The sequence below is a fragment of the Meles meles genome, chromosome 3 (genome assembly GCF_922984935.1).
Source record: "Meles meles chromosome 3, mMelMel3.1 paternal haplotype, whole genome shotgun sequence".
In the NCBI taxonomy this organism is placed as follows: Eukaryota; Metazoa; Chordata; class Mammalia; order Carnivora; family Mustelidae; genus Meles; species Meles meles.
The window spans coordinates 122,410,411-122,428,391 of record NC_060068.1 but is presented as its reverse complement, the minus strand read 5'-3'; the positions used below and the strand labels follow the sequence as shown (position 1 = coordinate 122,428,391).

The 17,981-nt window shown below is 38.4% G+C and overlaps 1 protein-coding gene across 10 annotated transcripts in view; it reads right to left on the bottom strand.

Annotated features, from left to right (window-relative positions):
- FBXW11 (F-box and WD repeat domain containing 11) overlaps positions 1 to 17,981 on the bottom strand; it is a 121,103-nt gene that overhangs the window by 25,185 nt on the left and 77,937 nt on the right. For 7 of the 10 annotated variants that reach the window (XM_046000190.1, XM_046000193.1, XM_046000186.1 and 4 more), the window contains 4 exons: positions 16,668 to 16,730; positions 13,211 to 13,436; positions 4,046 to 4,232; positions 2,981 to 3,071 (listed from right to left, as the gene is read on the bottom strand). In XM_046000190.1, coding sequence (XP_045856146.1) covers positions 2,981 to 3,071; positions 4,046 to 4,232; positions 13,211 to 13,436; positions 16,668 to 16,730 — 567 coding nt within the window. The remainder of the gene's footprint in view (positions 1 to 2,980; positions 3,072 to 4,045; positions 4,233 to 13,210; positions 13,437 to 16,667; positions 16,731 to 17,981) is intronic. The other 3 variants (XM_046000194.1, XM_046000189.1, XM_046000196.1) reach the window with 1 other exon arrangement.

Sequence of the window (17,981 nt, the reverse complement as noted above, 5' to 3'; positions counted from 1 at the left end):
TGTGGCAAGAACACCCATGAAAGATGAGCCTTTGCAGAAAGCTAAGAATACTTGTTTATTCTCCCCAGACTTCATCTTTCACATCTTCATTTCCTGAATAATGGGGATTGGCCTCCCTAAGCTAGATTCTCTACTTTTTTCTTAAATATTAGCCAATTTCTAGTAAGTCAAAGTGAAAGGGAAAGTCATCTGTTCATGAAAGTCAAATCCGGGAATGGACAGATGACAGGAGCGAGTACATGAAACAGAGCTGTCAAAGCATAGCAAGAAAAAGAAAGAGAAAAAGGTGTTGTGAACTGTCAACTTTGCAAAGCCCACGGGAACCACAAGGAGACTCTGCAGCTATGTGTGGGCAACTGGGCAGAGGGGCACAAACATCCACTTAGCACTCAGGCTGTAATTTATCTTTTGGCATTGTGCTTAAAACCCTTTAAAGTACTACCTTTCCCATAACTGGAACTAAAACAGGCCAATTAATCTTATCTTAACTCATACCCTTTTTTCAAGGATGGTAAGTACTCACACCATTGGGAAAGATGAGAAGAGCACCTTGCAAAGTCCACAGGCATGCAACAACATACCTCTTTCTCCTTCACTTCTTGAATTTTCCAACTTTGAAAAAATGATAACAACACTAAGCCTAAAGCTAGAATTTCCATCTCTTCTCTTAGTCTTAGTTTCCCCTTGTTACAGATGGGGATAATATGTACCTTGTAAGAATTAAATGCAATAATCAATGTAAATCACCCAACCCAGTTCATGGTATACTGCAAAGGCTCAAAAGCAGGTACAGTAATTATTATATTCTGCCATAAGTTTCATACCAGCCATAAGGTCAAGGGCCAAGCCCCTGAGCGTTCATTTGTTTGATCCACAGATCACTGGCACAACTCTCTACATGTGCATCTGCCCTAGACAGAGTAAAACATACTCCCGAAACAGAGGTAAAGAACTCTATTTTGATGAGGTACCAGTAATCCATAATACAGAAAGTTGTACTAAGTACAGAAGAATATAAGGTTGGTCACAGACTCTGTTACTCACTAGCTGTGTGATCTTGGGCATGCTATTTAACCTTGTTGAGTGTCTCAGTTTCCTTAACTTTAAATAAGACCATGGCCTACCTTTCAAGGTATCATTCAGAGTTAAATGAAAAAGTGTATTATAAAATGCTTCACAAAGAATCTAGCACAAGTGAACACTCTAATATGTGTGACACATTATCTTTTATTATTACTACTATTAGTGAATATATCAAAGTATAAAACATTATCCCTTACACTAAGAGATCTAGCCCACAAAAATCTGGAGGAGACTCTTGTGGCCAACCAGTGGGTTTTCCCAAACCACAGTTTAAGAATCACCGGGTAGACCACCATGATGTAGAGGTTTTGTATCAAATGGGGTTTTCCCCCACAGCTCCATTTCCCTCACATCTGCCTCCTCCACTAACTTTAAAGTATTATTTCAGCCTGAGGAAATGGTTATGGTAGGTGGTGTCACATGCTATCATGCTCCAGAATACTGAGTTCATACTATCGATTAAAACAGCACTCATGAGGATTAAATAAAATGCCCTATGTCACCAAAATCTTCAACATGATCAAAGTTCTTCCAGAGTTCTCATTTATTAATATTGACTTTAAACATCATCCTTTAAAGATCTCATAACAAAGGACCTGTAAAATTATTCAAGGAAATTTGGAGGTACTCTGTAAAGAATAGTTGGGGGGAAAAAGCAAAAAGTAATACAGTTTCTAATATATATGCACAAGCAATATCTGAGTACAACTATCTCGGAGTAGGAGACAGTCCCTCTCCCCTGAAACACACACATACACACACCCTTCCCCCGCACACCAACATAAGATTCAAGTTAACACTGTGTTAGGAGAAATTTATTCTAAGTTTTGAGCTGCCAATGGATCAATTAATTCCTAAACTCTATGATTTGTCAGGCAGAAGTTTTCTATTATTTAGCTTTCCCTAAGAGATTACTTTACAGTTCATTTTAGGGAGCTATATACTCAAGACAAGGATTTGTGTTTTAAATATGATATTCTAGTCACACTGAGATTTACTATTAACCTAATGATTCCATCAGTTCACATCTGCCTTAAAGGGAGAAAAGGGGACTCCCCAAAAGGCACATGTTTCTCCAATAATGAATTTTGGCACAATAACTTTTATGTCCATCACCTGGAGGAGAGGATTACTTCACATTTGGGAAACTGAGTATAACTTTATGGGTGATACAGCACTGCCTAGCATAGGCTAAGCCTTTCGCCAAGGAGGAAATAGTGAAGTAACCGAGACCTGCCACGCACACATGTGAAAGAGTTAATGAGAAATGCCTGTGCATGTCTTTCCTGGTTCAAGGAAAAGGGCTAATAATAAAACTGAACTAATTAGAACACATGAATAATATCAAACATCTCCAATGTTTCTCATCAAGTTTACAGAGTTTTACTGGTCTGGTGAAGTTACACTCACGTCCAAAATCCAGGAGCATAATTTGCTCTATAAAACCCACTTAACTATTGCTTAGAATCATATTTGAGTCATTTTTATGAAAAAAGTTATGGGAAATTTACAGAGGAAGCTGAGACTATGCCTTCTACAGTTCCCTCGAGATGGCTCAAAAATGTAAAAGTGCTGACCTGAAAAAACGTGCCTTGGATTTTGGGAAATTTATCAAATTAGAATAAAAAGCTGACTTTGGGTTCAGGTTTTAATTAACTGACAACCTCACAGATGTAATTCATGTTTCAGGAAAGTTAGATCATTTTTACTAAAAGGCATTATCTACTCTGAAGAATGGCTGCAGATTATACACTGATTATGACACATTTGCTTCAAGAGTTCAACTTAAAAAAAATTACTAGCTCCATGTTTTTAGATCAAAAAACACTCTAAGGCAACATAAAAAGTTGAGAACAAGACACAAAGAGCCCATAAAACAGATAAATCATTAAGTTACCTCTATATCCTGGATAATCTTTGGGTATAATGACCTATAAAATGAATTGGGAGGGCCATCTGTAGGTCTGTTCTTAAACAGGTACTGATCCCTGGCAAATAAAAACAAACAGATATTAAAAAAAAAAAAACAAACAAAAAAACAAAAAACAAAAAAAAAACAGATGTTATATTTTTGCACATAAAAGGGTGAATTTTATTTAAACATGGTGCTTACAAAGATACTGTATCTTTCAAGACTTTTCACTTGCATTGAACTTTAACAGTTCAAAAGCAGGGTCTCTGACCGTTAAAATCACACGTTAGACACGAGCATACAGACACGAGCATTTCCAGCTCTGTATCATAATCCTGGCCTTTTATTTTCTGAACACCCAACACATATTAATATAGCCTTCCATTCTATAATTTAATAAAAAATGCTAATATAACTTTGTGAAAAACCTTACTTGATATACATCAAACTTCCTCCCTTGAAGAATATACAGCCCTAACCCTCAATCACATAGCAACCTGTACTTCCACCTATAACACTCTCTCCGTGCTAAGTGGACCAGGTTATGTGGATGTACAAAGCTATAAAGCTGTATGTAAGTTAATGAGTTATCTGAAAACTCCTGCCCACTGTGCCTCCTGTATCTTTAATCAGAAGCAGTGACAAATAGCAAATGGCATTATTTGACTTTCTCATATTTTTTTTTCTTATCTATCTCTTGCTAATAGTATCATCACCTAAGAATAGTGTGAAAGGAAAACCATAAATACATAGGTTTGAAAATAAATAAATAAATAAATAAATAGGTTTGAAAAGCCAAATTACTCATTCAAACTATATACTACTTCCTAATGGTTAATACTTGTAAAGGAAATATGCATTGCAATAGGAATTATTCTAACAGCTTTAACTCCCACCCACCCGTCTACGCCCTGCCACCACTCCAGAACACTCCTCTTCCCCACCTGTTGAAAATGGGCCAATACATTTGGCAAGTATAACTACTTATTTGGGCAGCTGAACCATGTCCAAGAAGCTTTTTCCAAGGAAACAAGCAATCCAAGAACTTACCACCCTCTTCTTTCTGAAAGCCCCTTCCATAGAGGGTCAGTGCGCACCATTCGTTCAATAAGCTTCTTCCAAAGCATTCCTTCAGAGATCACTCGCTGCCATTCTTTACATACCAGCTCTGCTGCGCACAGAGACCTGGCATCCAGGTAAGAAAGAATGTTTTCTGCTATGTGGTCTAAGCCTTGCTCTACAAAATAGAAAAGGCAGTGAAGGAATGGGAAGGGAGATGGAAATGTACCAGTCACCATTCCTGTAAAGGGAAAAGGAATAAAGAAATCCTAAACCAGGTAACATACTTGAGTAATAGCAAAAGTTCTGCAGATATACAAGTGCATGAGTACATACATACATATGCTTCTTCTTGGTTCTGAGTTTTTAAGGTAAAACAATTGAGGGAAGGGCGCCTGGCTGGCTTGGTGGGTAGTGCACATAACTCTTGATCTCAGGGTCACCGAGTTCAACTCCAATGTCTGGCATAGAACTTACTTTTTAAAGTGTGTGTGTGTGTGTGTGTGTGTGTGTGTGTGTGTGTGTGTGTGTGTGTGTGTGTCTGGCATAGAACTTACTTTAAAAAGTGTGTGAGTGTGTGTGTGTGTGTGTGTGTCTGGCATAGAACTTACTTTAAAAAGTGTGTGAGTGTGTGTGTGTGTGTGTGTGTGTGTGTGTGTGTGTCTCTCAAAACCGATCCTGGACAGTTTTCTATTTTTCAGATACTATGAAAAAAAGACTTGCTTGCATTTTCTTTTACACAACCCTTTTACAAAACCACTACAGGATAGCAATTCCTCAAATTTTACAGATGAGGCGCAGAGAGGTAAAGTCCTCAAGGTTTCACAACTATAGAGTAGTAAAGCCTAGACTGCAACTCTGATCTCTTGCTCCTCTTCCCTCTGACTTACGGTCTCTTGTAACAAATCATCCTCTTAATACACAACCTAGGTGACTCCCTCAGAGCCAAGGAGACAAAGTGAAACACTGACACAGCTTAAAAAGCTGATGAAAACTTAAGAGTTAAAGTCGGGTTGAGACCTTAGTTGTATTTTTGTCAATCATTTCTTCATCTCCTTATGGAGGTAAAATCCTTGAAAGCAAGAACCATACATGTCTACGAATTTTTCAACCTTAAGAGGCTTATCCCACACCACACAAGGTTCCTCCCAAAGACAACCAGATTCAGAGTCCACCTGACACTGCCATCTAGTAAGGAAATCACCATGGTCAACACTGTGGCCACCTGCAAACTCCCAGCCTGTGGTTCTAGGCAAGTCTCCTTTAGCTATAAAAAATAAAGCCCAGGCCTTCTGCAGTGGTACGAACACTAAACAAATAGGCAGAAAATTTCAATTTCAAGTCTAGGTTCCCCAAGTAGCACTTCTTTGACATGAAACAAATACTGAAATATAACCTAACCGGTCCTTGGTCTTTTACTGCTGCAAAATGGTAATCACCAGTAAGCATTGTCCTTTCTCACATGACCAGTAAGAATCAAATAAAAGAATTCTATGAAAAGATTTTAAAGACAACAAAACACCATGCAGGATTAAAATTTGCTCTTTTTCAAGATAAATAGAAGCCATATAGCAGCACTAACTTGGCAGGATATAGGTAAGTCTTTCAACTTTCTCATCTGTATAAGATGGGGATAATCTCTACTTTGAAAATATCAAAATGAGATGATGCATTAAAATGCTTTACAAACTAATGTTGTCTTCAACTCTAAGAAAGACACTTTATACTGATGACTGTGGTTTATAAGCCTTTCATAAACTAATTGTCCTACCTCTAGTCTAGAGCTAATACCCAAGCTCTGATCTGATCATGAAGACTACAATGAAATGACGACCTTTTCTTGTACGTGTCATTGTATTACAGTTGGTGCCAAGATTACATTGCCTTTATCTAGTAGTTTTATCGAGGTAGATTCCTAAGATGGCAGTAAGTTAAAGTAAATTCCTAGGCCTGTTCCCCAACAACATCTATTTTAACCCCCCCCGCCCCCGTTCTATATTTGTATAGCTAATGGAGAGATGAAGGGCAGCTTCATGCAGGAATTTATAGTCATCCTTGCTGTAATTCACCTCTGAAGCTTGATCTGACCCTTCCATGTCAGCCTCTAGAATTCTGATTCTATCCTCCAGAAGTCTGGGTATTCCACACCAAAAATTTGCATGATGATCAAATGCAGTTAAGTCTTTATCCCAAGTTCTTGGCAAACATGTTAAATGGATCAAAACCAAGGACAGCACCCATGATTCTAGAGATTTCTATCCAGGCTTCTGTGGCTCCATTCGTGAAATACTCACACATACTAATACTGAGTTACTAGTTCTGTAGCCATCTGGATGTACTATTGTCTAGCCAAAATCTCCCTATTTGCTGTTGGAATATTTGGAGAAACTCTGTCCCATATAAAGACCCTACCACCTTTACCTTTCACAGCATTCTTCTGACCCACTAATCTGATAACCTTAACCCCCTCCCCCACCCCAAAGTTAGGTGAGTTTGGTATGGCTACTATTTGTATTCTCTTGCTGGCGCTTACTACATAAAGCTGGTATTACATTTTTTTGTTTACAAGTTGGCAAGTAGCTGCTCTGTGTCCCTTTTTAAAAACATATATAACCCAGGTTCATTACAGAAAAATAATAAAATCCCTATCAGCAGAAAAGTCTTAATCCCTAAATCCTCTCAGAGATAAAGGCTCCTAACATTCTGTATATATCCTTCTAGGCTTACACAACCCTACAGAGTCTTTTCAGCTGCAAATTATTTAACTTTGATCATCATTTTAAAGGTCTGCTAGAGTGTAACATCAAATTCATTAGCCAATATCCCCCAAATAATACACCCATCTCTACTTCTCCAGTTCTTAAAAACCATGGAAAGTGCTCACGGATCATCTCAGCGCGCTATCACGCAGGGCTACCGAACATACCTGTACAAGCCGTAAACGGCACAATTGCACTCAGGAGCTCTGCCTCTTCTTAATGCTCCACAATTCTGAAAATCACAACTACAGTTCCTGTCACTATCCAGGCACACAATGTCTTTAGGTCTGCTCGTTTACAGGAGCTTTGGTTTCCTTTTTGTGTATCTCCATGATCATGTGCCCCTTTCTTCCATCTTTTCCTTTAAAATCAGGGAAATCCATGGACAATCACCTACAGTCCTACTTGTAGCTCTCCACTGCTAGGACTAACAAATTACTAACAAGAATTTCAAATTTCAGAATCTCTCAGACTTCTATGTTCCTTTTTTTTTTTTTTTTTTAAAGTGTTTTGAGTCATAGGCTAATAGATTTAGCTCTTCTCTGAATTTTTCTAATGCTGGGTACCTACCTGACTATCTTCTACACATCCTATGAGAACATGGTCACCTTTCAAGATCTGGGTTATTTCCATATCATTAACCAAATGCTCCTAATTAGCATAAACACACCCCTAACCAATTCCCCCAGTGGGTCCCCTGCTCTCTGAGAGAGGAAATGAATAGGACACAAGAATGCATCAGATCATTGCTCTTTCAATGCAACTTCCTCAATGACTGCAACATCCCCACCACCTATGAACTGGGAAAGCAACAATCCAAATCTTTCACCTGGTTGGGTGGTCTAGAAGCTGGTTCTCAGAAGCCTGTATGGTTTTAATTGAGTCACTGAGGGCAAATGATCTTTAAAACAAATAAACAAAAACAACAAGCAACAAAAACAGATTCCCTAGACATTTTTTTCTGGTCTACTGAAACAGAATCTTTAGATGGTGAGGACCAGGACTATCTATGTTTTTACGCGCCCCCAGAGAATTCTGAAGGGTTGGGAACTATTGCTTGATAGCCATGATACCCTTTTTAGTCCTCTTTGATTTTTTTCCCCCCTTCAATGGCTCACCATTAGACTATCACTGAGTTTCTGCATAAGGAAATCTCTAACTTGGGGTGCCTGGGTGGCTCAGTCAGTTAAGCGTCTGCTCTCGGCTCAGATCATGATCTCAGAGTCCTGGGATCAAGCCCCCGCATCGGGCTCCCTGCTCAGCAGGAAGCCTGTTTCTCCCTCTCCCACTCCCCCTGCTTGTGTTCGCTCTCTCTATCAAATAAATAAATAAAATCTTTAAGGAAAAAAAAAGGGAAATCTCTAACACATATTTCCTCCTCTTTCAAAATGCCATCACTCCAGTTTGGTACAGTCTCTATAACATCTATGAGATTTACTTTCCTTGGATAATACTTGAAATTCATAACATCATTCTAGGAGGCAGCATGTTTTAGTCTCTCGGTAAATACACTGGCTGTAGAGTCAGATAACCTGGGAACCTGGGTTGAAGCATACCAGTTTTCCTTTTTGGATCTGTCTTCCATAAAACAGGAATGATATTCAATGGCTACAGTGGATGATCAGATATAATCTGCACAATAACCCTCTGAACTCACCTCTGCTCTCAGTACGCTCACTTTATGAACTACTTAGTCTTCACTGGGAAAGTTAACAGGAGAAGGTTATTAAGGAATCAGAAAGAGAACTGGTACTTGCTAAGTGTCAGTCTCTGTTCTCCTTCCCTCATCCCTGAATCCCCTTAGCTGGTATCATTGATCAAAAAGCTAATCAATGTTGCTCTTCTTTACTATTTGCTGCAGATAAAATGCTGTGCACCTCCTCTAGCAAAGCACCAAGCCCACTGCTGGTGTTAAGTCTCACATTCCCTTATATGTTTAGGGTAAAGGAATCCCACCACTTCTATCTGAACACCTTAGAATAGCTGTCTTCAGAGTCATGCAGACCATGTAACCTTCTCATTTCAAGCCTAATCAGGACAAAGAAATTACTGAGTAAGGGGGTCCATTTGCCCCGGCTAAAATGTGCTTTGAGGTGTTAAAACTAAGCATTTCTTAAGTACCAATATCTGGCTCTCCCTGGCTCTATCCTGCTGAGACTCCCCCATCTCCCACCGCCACCCCCCTTCCCAAGGCAACAAGGGGACACCTTATGGTTTCAGAAAATGAGGCCAGAATAGGGCATACACAGTGCTTCTGTTGCTAATTACAGGCACCAGATGAAGGTCTGGAAAAATTTCAACAATAAAGTAAAACAATTAAAAGGCACAAATTTCAAAGCTCAATATGTAAATAACACTGTATCAAAATAAAACCCAACTGTGTAACATCAGTTCAATACCCTTGACAACAGCCAGTTTTAACACAGCTGCTTAGATCATACAATTATAGTAACTTTCATTATTTCAGAGACACAGTTTGAAAAGCAGCTGCAAAGAAACTTCCTTCCCCAACCACTCCTGCTGTCCCTTCCTAGTCACAGATCTAGCTGTAAAATCTGAAGTCAGAAACCTTTTGAAAGAAAAAAATAATGCAACTGCTGACAGCAATAGCAACATCAATGGATGTCTTTAACTTGGAATAGACAGACCTAAAGATTCAGCAGAACTGAAGTGAAATGACACTCAGGACACAAAGCCCAATATTTTGTTGTACCAACAAAGTAGTAAAACACCTACCTATATGATGTCAGGATGAATCAATTCAGAAATTAGTGGGTGAATAGTTAAAACTTCCTGACAACAAATCTTATTACCTCTGGAGAAGCAGGTGTTTCCTGCCTCTCCCAGGATTTTTTTTTTTTCCTTTTTAAAGTTACCATCCTCAGAATACCCACCAGATGTCAGGCATATTATGTACATTGTTTTTAATCTTCATAATATCCCATGAAGTACTATTATTATTATTCCCACACAAAAAAGGAAACCGAGGCTCCAAAAACTGGGTTCATAGAACTATTAAGTGCAGGGGTTGGGATTCAAATTTAGGGGCTGTGTAAATCCAACACCCAAGCTCTCTCCACTCTGTCATGCTGGTCTTTGGCCCTGCATCCAGCCTAAAAAGCCCTAGCTACACTCTGGTCCTTCCACATCTCCGAGGACCTTTGATCTAGTCTGTCACCTTTACAGTCCCTAACAGTTTATCACCCTTACTTGGGGATAAGACAAATGAATAAACCATGGCCAGGAAGCTAAGTGTTTCAAAATTCTTAATTGCTCAGATACCTCACCAAAAGGATCACCAAGGCTTATCATCCTCTTTGAAGTACAATCTGCCTCTACTTCAAATGGTATAAATTTTCCCTTTAACAACAGTTCTCACAAACCACAAACTTAGCCTGCAGAAATTGACATTGCAGACTAAACATTTACCATGATTTTTAGAAAAGCATATCATAATTATCACTTTTTCCACTGAACCAAAAGGAGCCAGAGACCACAAACATTTTCCATTTTCCTTATACTGACAGGTATGATATTCACAGTAAGCATTTAAAAGCAAGAACTATAGACAACTTTTACAGAATTAATGGCTTTTATAGTAAAAAAAAAAAAATCTTAGGTTGACAACTTCAACAGAGTAAAACTTCAAACTCAAGATCATTACAATAAAAGTTATACACCAAACCAGAATAGTGATTAGTAAGCTGCTCCACACATTATTAAATTTATGTATGAACATACACATGGACCTGCTTCTTCCCTAATACTCTCAAAGCAGGGTCTGTGTTAAGGAACCAACGCCAGGTTTAATCCAAGTCTACTAGAGACGAACACAATCAACTAGGCCAGCTTGTCCCCAGCTATTAGATTCATATGTATGATATATCCTGACATATGTATATATGTTCAGATCAAATCCTGTTAAAACAAATAGCATTTTAACAAAAATATTTCCATGTCCCAGCCAATGGTCCATTCATTTCATGTAATATTCAATACCACAAAATTCCACTTTAACAGAGATATGGACAATGCCTTAAAATTCGCTGTAATGAAAACTGAATTGTATGCAATTATACTAACCATATTTATATACATAACACATGTTCATCTGTTCTGTCTCTTCTCCAAGACCGTATACTCCCCAAGAGAAGGGGTTGCCTCTGAACTACATTCTGCAAAGCAAGAGAACTTCAACAGTGCCACCTGGTGGATATTCTGTAAATATATAAGGTGAGTTGGCACTCTAAGATGTCTGAGAAGCAAATTACAGGCAAAAATAAAATAAAACCAAAAACAGTAGAAAGCAAAAAAAAAAAAAAAAAAAAAAAGAAAGAAAGAAAGAAACAACAGATTTGCTGAGGAAAATGAAGGCATAACTTCATTTAATTAAAAGCACTATCGAGGAACAAGTACAATCATCCACTTTAAAAACTGCCCTGTCTTCTCTTGATGTGAGATGCAATGTGAATCCACAGAAAGGCTTGGCTGTGACAAGGGCTGTGAGTCCTGGCACTGCAAACACCAGAGACGCCGCACCACAGGCTCACTCACCTTACTTACACCCGCCTGTAATCCCCTCTCCCTGACCCCCTCACCCTCCTTCCCTCTCATACAGTTTCTCTCTCTCTCTCCTAAGTAAAACTAATTATTACTGAACTGGGTTGTAAACATGTATTCTATACTTAGGGCCAATTTAAGGGATTTTCCAGAGTAATCTTAACTATAATGATTTTAGCCTTTGCACTAACTTTTAACCAGCCCCCACCATGACCCACATAATCAACACAATAACCAAGATGTATGATCTTTGCCATCTCATGCAGTTTCTCTAATCGCTGGCTTCCCATTCTATACAATGAGAAAGAGGATTAAGAGATGGCTGAGATCCCTCTTAGCAATTAAAGACTATACAATTCTACAAAGAGAGGATTCTTGCTTTCTTTTCTAGAAATATTAATGCATGAAATGGGGCAAACAATGTTACATTTCAGCATAAAAACAACAGGAGAGTCAACATTTTCTAAGCTAACTCTCAAATATCCTTAAACACTCCCATTGTAGAAAGTAAACTAACACATTTTAGAAGAAAGATTAGAAATTCGAAGCTGCCCTGAGACCTGAGCCCAGGTCCTATTTGTTGTGGAAATCCTTAGAATATGAAGTCCTGATGCACTGTCAATCACAGACTGGCTAAGGGCAGAGCTAATCCTTGAAGAGCTGTCCAGAAGCTGTTAGGGCTGGTGGCAATGGCACTGTCGGGTCCCTGGCCATTTTTCTAGGTCCACCCTGGCATAGCAGTTGAACCCTCTAGACTACACTGACCATATTAGAAGAAAACATTCTGGCTACCATTCTCTTCAGAAGTGAAATCTATCTTACCTAGCCAAATTTACACCTAAAATTAAAAGAGGAGGAGGAGGAGGAATAAATAGAGATAAAAGAGAATTAATGAAAAAATCAAAAATCAAAGGGGGATGGAATAGGGAGAGCACAGAGGATTTTAAAGCAGTGAAACCATTCTATAGGATACATAATGACAGATAAATATCATCACATATTTGCCCAAATCCAAAGAATGTAAAACACCGGGAGTGAACCCTAATGTAAAGTAGGGACTTTGGCCGATGATGATGTGTCAATATAGGCCTACGTGTTATATAACAAATGAGCCACTCTGGATGGGATGTTAATACTGGGGAGACTGGATGGGATGGTGATAGGGGGCTGGGATGAAGATATGGAAAATATGGGAATTCTCTGTATTTTTCCATCCAATCTTACTATAAACCTAAAATTACTCAAAAAAAGTCTTTTTTTTTTTTTTAAATCAAACTAAACTTAACAGAGGAGTATGTGGGTGTGGGGGAGATAGGGAAAAAGAGAGAGGGAGAGAGAGAAACAGTGAGGGAGAAGATGCAGAAATAGGTTTCAAAAGATGTAATAAAGACGTGCCATCAGTTTTCCCAATACATTTTTGCCATTCCCTATCCTAAATGTCATTTCAGGTACAAAAGAACATCCTAAACTCTGGGACGTTTCTTAAACACAAACACAGGATAAATTGTCTCATGTATTTTTAAAATTACTTATAAAGGCAAAATACAGAGTATATATAGACTACATCGAAACTAATCGCATAGCATTAACTCATTAAATAAAACAATAGTATGACCAAAGACCAACACCATTAATTGCAGAAACTGCCTACACTTCCTATAGAGATGCTACATTACAACTCCTTTTCAAGTGCCGTATCTTAAAATACAGTATGGGTCCCAAAGAAACTCACACTGTACTCATTCATTCATTTTACAAATATCGACTCAGCTCCACCTAGGCCCTTGCGCTGGACATTCTTCCACTGCTCAGCTTTTTAAAAGACAAGGACAGTTACCTGGTAAAGCGGTGATAAAGTCCCGCTGCAGCATGGGCTTCAGGTAAGAGTTAATATGTCCATGCTGATAATGACACATTCGTGAAATAAGGTGTTCCACAAATTCCACTTGATCTGATTCAGACCACTGGTCAAAATATTTAATACACAAGTCTTTTTCTTTTTGATAGTTTCCTTCTGATGGCCTCTTTCTGGAGACGATCACAGATGATGTTCCATTACTTATCTATTTTAGAAAAATAAAGAAAAAAATTAATTAGTTTGATAAGAAAAAGAAATCTAATTAGTATTTCATTGAAAACATTTTTTCACCCTGTGCATTTAATCTTAAAATGCTAGTTATACCTTAAAGCCAAACTCATTCCTTCATTAATTCATGAAGTAATTTAAAATGTCTTCAGGGCCTATGTCCTCAAATTAGTCTCTAAAGTAAATGTCAAATTTACAGCTATTTACAAAGCTAAATGGTGTCTCATGTCATTCTCCAAAGCTTATTCCAAAACCATGTGGCTATTAGATAACTAACACTGGAGATGACCATCTTAGAAAACTTGCTCAACTTGGCCAAGAAGCAAGGATTGTTTGTTTTACTTCCCCAAAGACCAAAGTCAATGCTATATTCATCTATGCCAATGGTTCTCACACCTGTGTGCATCAGAAAAACAAAAGGGCTTCCTAACTCACAGACTGCCTGGCTCCACCACAGACGTCTTCATTCTACAGGTCTGGAATGCAGCCTGAGAATCTGCATTGCTAACAAGTTCCCAAGTGGTACTGATGCTGCTGGTCCAGAGAACACACTTCAGAGACCACTCTTTGAAAACCACTGGTCTATCTAATGAAGAAACCTGAAAGCAATTCAATCTAAAACCTGAATCCATCTCCAAACTGTTTTCAGGGCTACTAAAATGCTGGCAAAAAAATTTAAACTTTCACTCCCTTTTTTTGATCACCTACTCCAGAAAGTGACCCAAAGCAAACCACATACATATTCCTGAAATGATCCTTATTCTATAGAATTTACCTATGATATCCCACAGACTCCTACACTGTGTATTTCTCATCAAATCTACATGGTCCTTGCATAAAACCAGCATATTGTTCTACAAATGAAAACTACATACACTGCATCTGACAACAGTACCCACCCCCCCCAAATCGGAATCCCTAGACTGAAGCCACAACTGCCACTGATATTGTAGGGCTCAGTAACATCCCTACTCAAAAACAAAATTACCTCCAGGCTTTTGTCAAACATTTGCCAAGCTATCTGCCCATCACTCCTTTGATAGCCCCTTCATGTGTAATACTAAAAAGACTAGCAGAGAAGAGAATTTTGGGAACTGAGGAGTTATATTATGAACATGCATTAATTCTATTAGGAGCTTATCGCAGAAGTTTTACACAGGAAGAACCAAGAGCTTTGTTATCAACTATGTCCCCTAATTTACAGTGGACTGAATCCATTCCAGAAAGAAGATATCCTTCATAAGTATCCATAGAAACCTGGCTTTCCTTATTAAAATCTTATATATCATACCTGCGTGAAGCAAGTTTTTATGTCCACATTTAGAGGTATATAGTCAGAAAGCATTCAGCCCCCACCCCATTTATCTTACCACCTCCTTCTCTAGAAATGTTTTTTTTCCCTTGTCATTTGCGTGAGGAAGAGCTCAAGACACGGAGTACCACTTTTTTTCCCCTGTCATTTGGGTGAAAGAGAGCTCACTGACACTGGGTACCACCAGAGGGCAGCATTGAACAGAAATTGTTGCTGCTTGTAATAAGACTGCTATCTAACAGACCTTAAAACTCAACATTCAAAACAGTCAGAAAAAAATGAAAATTCTTCACTGTGGTGAATATCTGCTGGTATAAGGAGCATCTTTTCTACTTTTAAGTATAAGGGTGTTCACCATAACGTTATAACAGAAAAATTAGAAATAACTGCCCAACTACAGGCAACTGGTTAGAGCAAATAACAATGCATCTACATAGAGGACTATAATGTAGCCATTAAAATTAGATTTATAAAGTAAGATTTTAATAACAAGAGAACATGTTTAGAAAACAATGTTAAGGAACAAAAAGCAAGATGCAGAATTTTATATAGCATTATAATTAGTTATTTGTGTAAATGGGAACACACAAGACAGAGTAAAGGATATGTACAAAAATGCTAAACGTGCCTAATCTGGAGAAAAAAAGCTGTATGTTTTCCTTCTTCTTTTCTTTCTATATCTTGTTCTTTATAACTTGCCAAAATAACTGCTTTCATAACAGGTTAAAAGTAATGGTAATAACTTGCATTTGTGTACTGCTTTATAATTTACAAAATACTTTCACTTTTGAGAAGCAAAAGGTTATCTTATATTTGATAAGCAAAAGGGTTATTATTTCATCGACAGAAAGGTTCCTAACCACCTAGCTTCCCTACAGTACTGGCATGCCATTAACTCGTTGACTGAAAGAACCTATTAAAGAAAAAAGAAAAAAAAACTTATTAAAGAAAAACGAAAAACCAAGTGTTCAGAGCCACTGTGAGTTGAAAAATCAATAGTAAATGAAGAGAATCCTATCGGAAAATATCAAATGTAAAAGAGGAACAGAAGTCAGTCTGCACACAGTTCCCCCAAATAGTGGCAAATGCATAATTCTACAGCACATTTTCCATTTCTACTTCTAACCACCTGCTGGGATCAGAAGAATCTTCCTGGCATTGCTTTACTTTGTTTCATTTCATCTTAAATTTGTTGGCATACTTTATTCTTACTAACTTATTTACTCCTTTTGTTTCAAATAAAATGAACCCAGAGAATATTTTAACATTATTCTCTTCATATTCAGGCTTGTTTTGCCCTTTAACAGTGTCTTTATGAAAGGAAAATTCATTTGTACCATAATGGTTGATGAAAGGATCAAATCATGAAACTTTATATCCCATTGGCACACACCAACCCTGCACCCCCCCCCGCCCCTGGCAAAACACACACACATACATACACGCACACACACCCCTGGGGGATTGGGAGGAGAACGGGCAGACTAAAACAGAGTCAGAAGGGAAGAAAACGGAGTTTAAAAGAAAAGGGCAAACTAACAAGAAATGGGGGAGAAGGGTGAGGGTAGCAAGACTAAGTCACCAATGCATACACTGGTATGGCATGGTACTATTCTGGTGACAAAGGACACCGACTTCGGCTTAGCCCGTGGCAATAAACTGAGTATCTTAGGCTACAGACACTTCAGAATCTTTGTAATAACTCCAAAACTCTTTACTATTCGTAATGACACTTCCTTCCCTAAAGAACAGAAAATCAATAGGGTGGGTTCCAAAACTAGCAAAAATGCACAAAGGAAAATGCTTGGCTCCTGTTTTTACTGAGAACAGGAGCTGAGGGAGCGTCTTATCTATAATAAGTCAACTGCTATCTTATCTGTGCGGCGTCATTCCTACCTGCCAAAGAGTATTTTTCTTTGGGGACTCATCTTCATTTTGATCCTCCATAACTGAAGTGTTCTAAGGGGGGAAAAACAAGTTATTTGAATTATGCCGTTTTGCAAATCCTAAATAACTACACCAAAATATAATTTTGAAATCCCAAACTAGAATGTACCGACACAAACCCAAGAGCTGTTTGGCTTGTGACTAACACACGCCGTTTTGGGTCAAGAGGGTTGTGCTCATCTTTCATAAACCAGTACAGTTAGTGACTGGACAAAAGTAAGCATGAAGTCTTTATTTATGAAGGTTGGGCATGCTTAGAAAACAGGCTGAATTATGGGGCTGGGGCTGAGGCTCTACCTCAGTTGTCCGCTATTATTTTTTTAACTTGTGGCAAGAAGCCCCAGAGACTCAATAAGTTCTTGATGATTGCTCAAAACATTTATTAGAATGTCTGCTATTCAGAAAACCATCCCAACCATCAGCGGCAATTAGGACTGACGGAAGCCCTCTCTCCTTTTCTCTTTCCTCCCTTGATAACCTTGTTTTTCTGGACCAGCTTTACAATCTCCCTTAGCAAGCATGGTGGGTGCCCCAACTTTTTCCATGAAGAGGAGGATGCTGGTAGCCAGTAACAATCTGGCTTGCCTTGGGAATGCATTAGCTTTTGATTTTTGTGTTTACTGCACAAAGAGGCACTGTGTAATTATTCTTTCTGGTGACCTAGTCGCTCAATAGATGCCCATTAACTGGAGATTATACATGATTGGATTTTCCCTTTTGAAGCTCCTACCTAATAGCTAAATGGAAACTTAATGAGAGGGGAAAGTGGAAGAGTTGTGCTCTGAAAGGGATAACAATTTAAGTCCCTCTATGATTCCTTCCAAGCCTAAAATTCTAAGATTAAGATACCAAATTTATAGCATTCCATAGTAGTATTCAAAGGGATCCTACAGATCTGTTTAAGTTATCAATGTTTACAAGATTCTGTTTATTGCCTTGGGAATAAGCCTATCTCCCCAAATTTCCCTATTTTTCCTTTATTTTCTTCAAGTCATAAAACCCATACAGTGTTCTCAAACAATTTGTTTGAAAACCCAATATGGGTAATGACAGAAGAAACACTGCTGAACACTAGTGTTCTGTAGGCCACACACAGCTGGCTCTGATGAGGGACACAGTATGATGTACTACAAAAGTCAAAGGCCTTGAAACCAGAGAGAAGTTGAAATTCCAATCTGGTCACTCATCAGTGTGTGTGCGCACGCGTGCATTCAATCTTGAGCAAGCTGTTTTTCCCACGGACAAATACAAACCATATAAAAG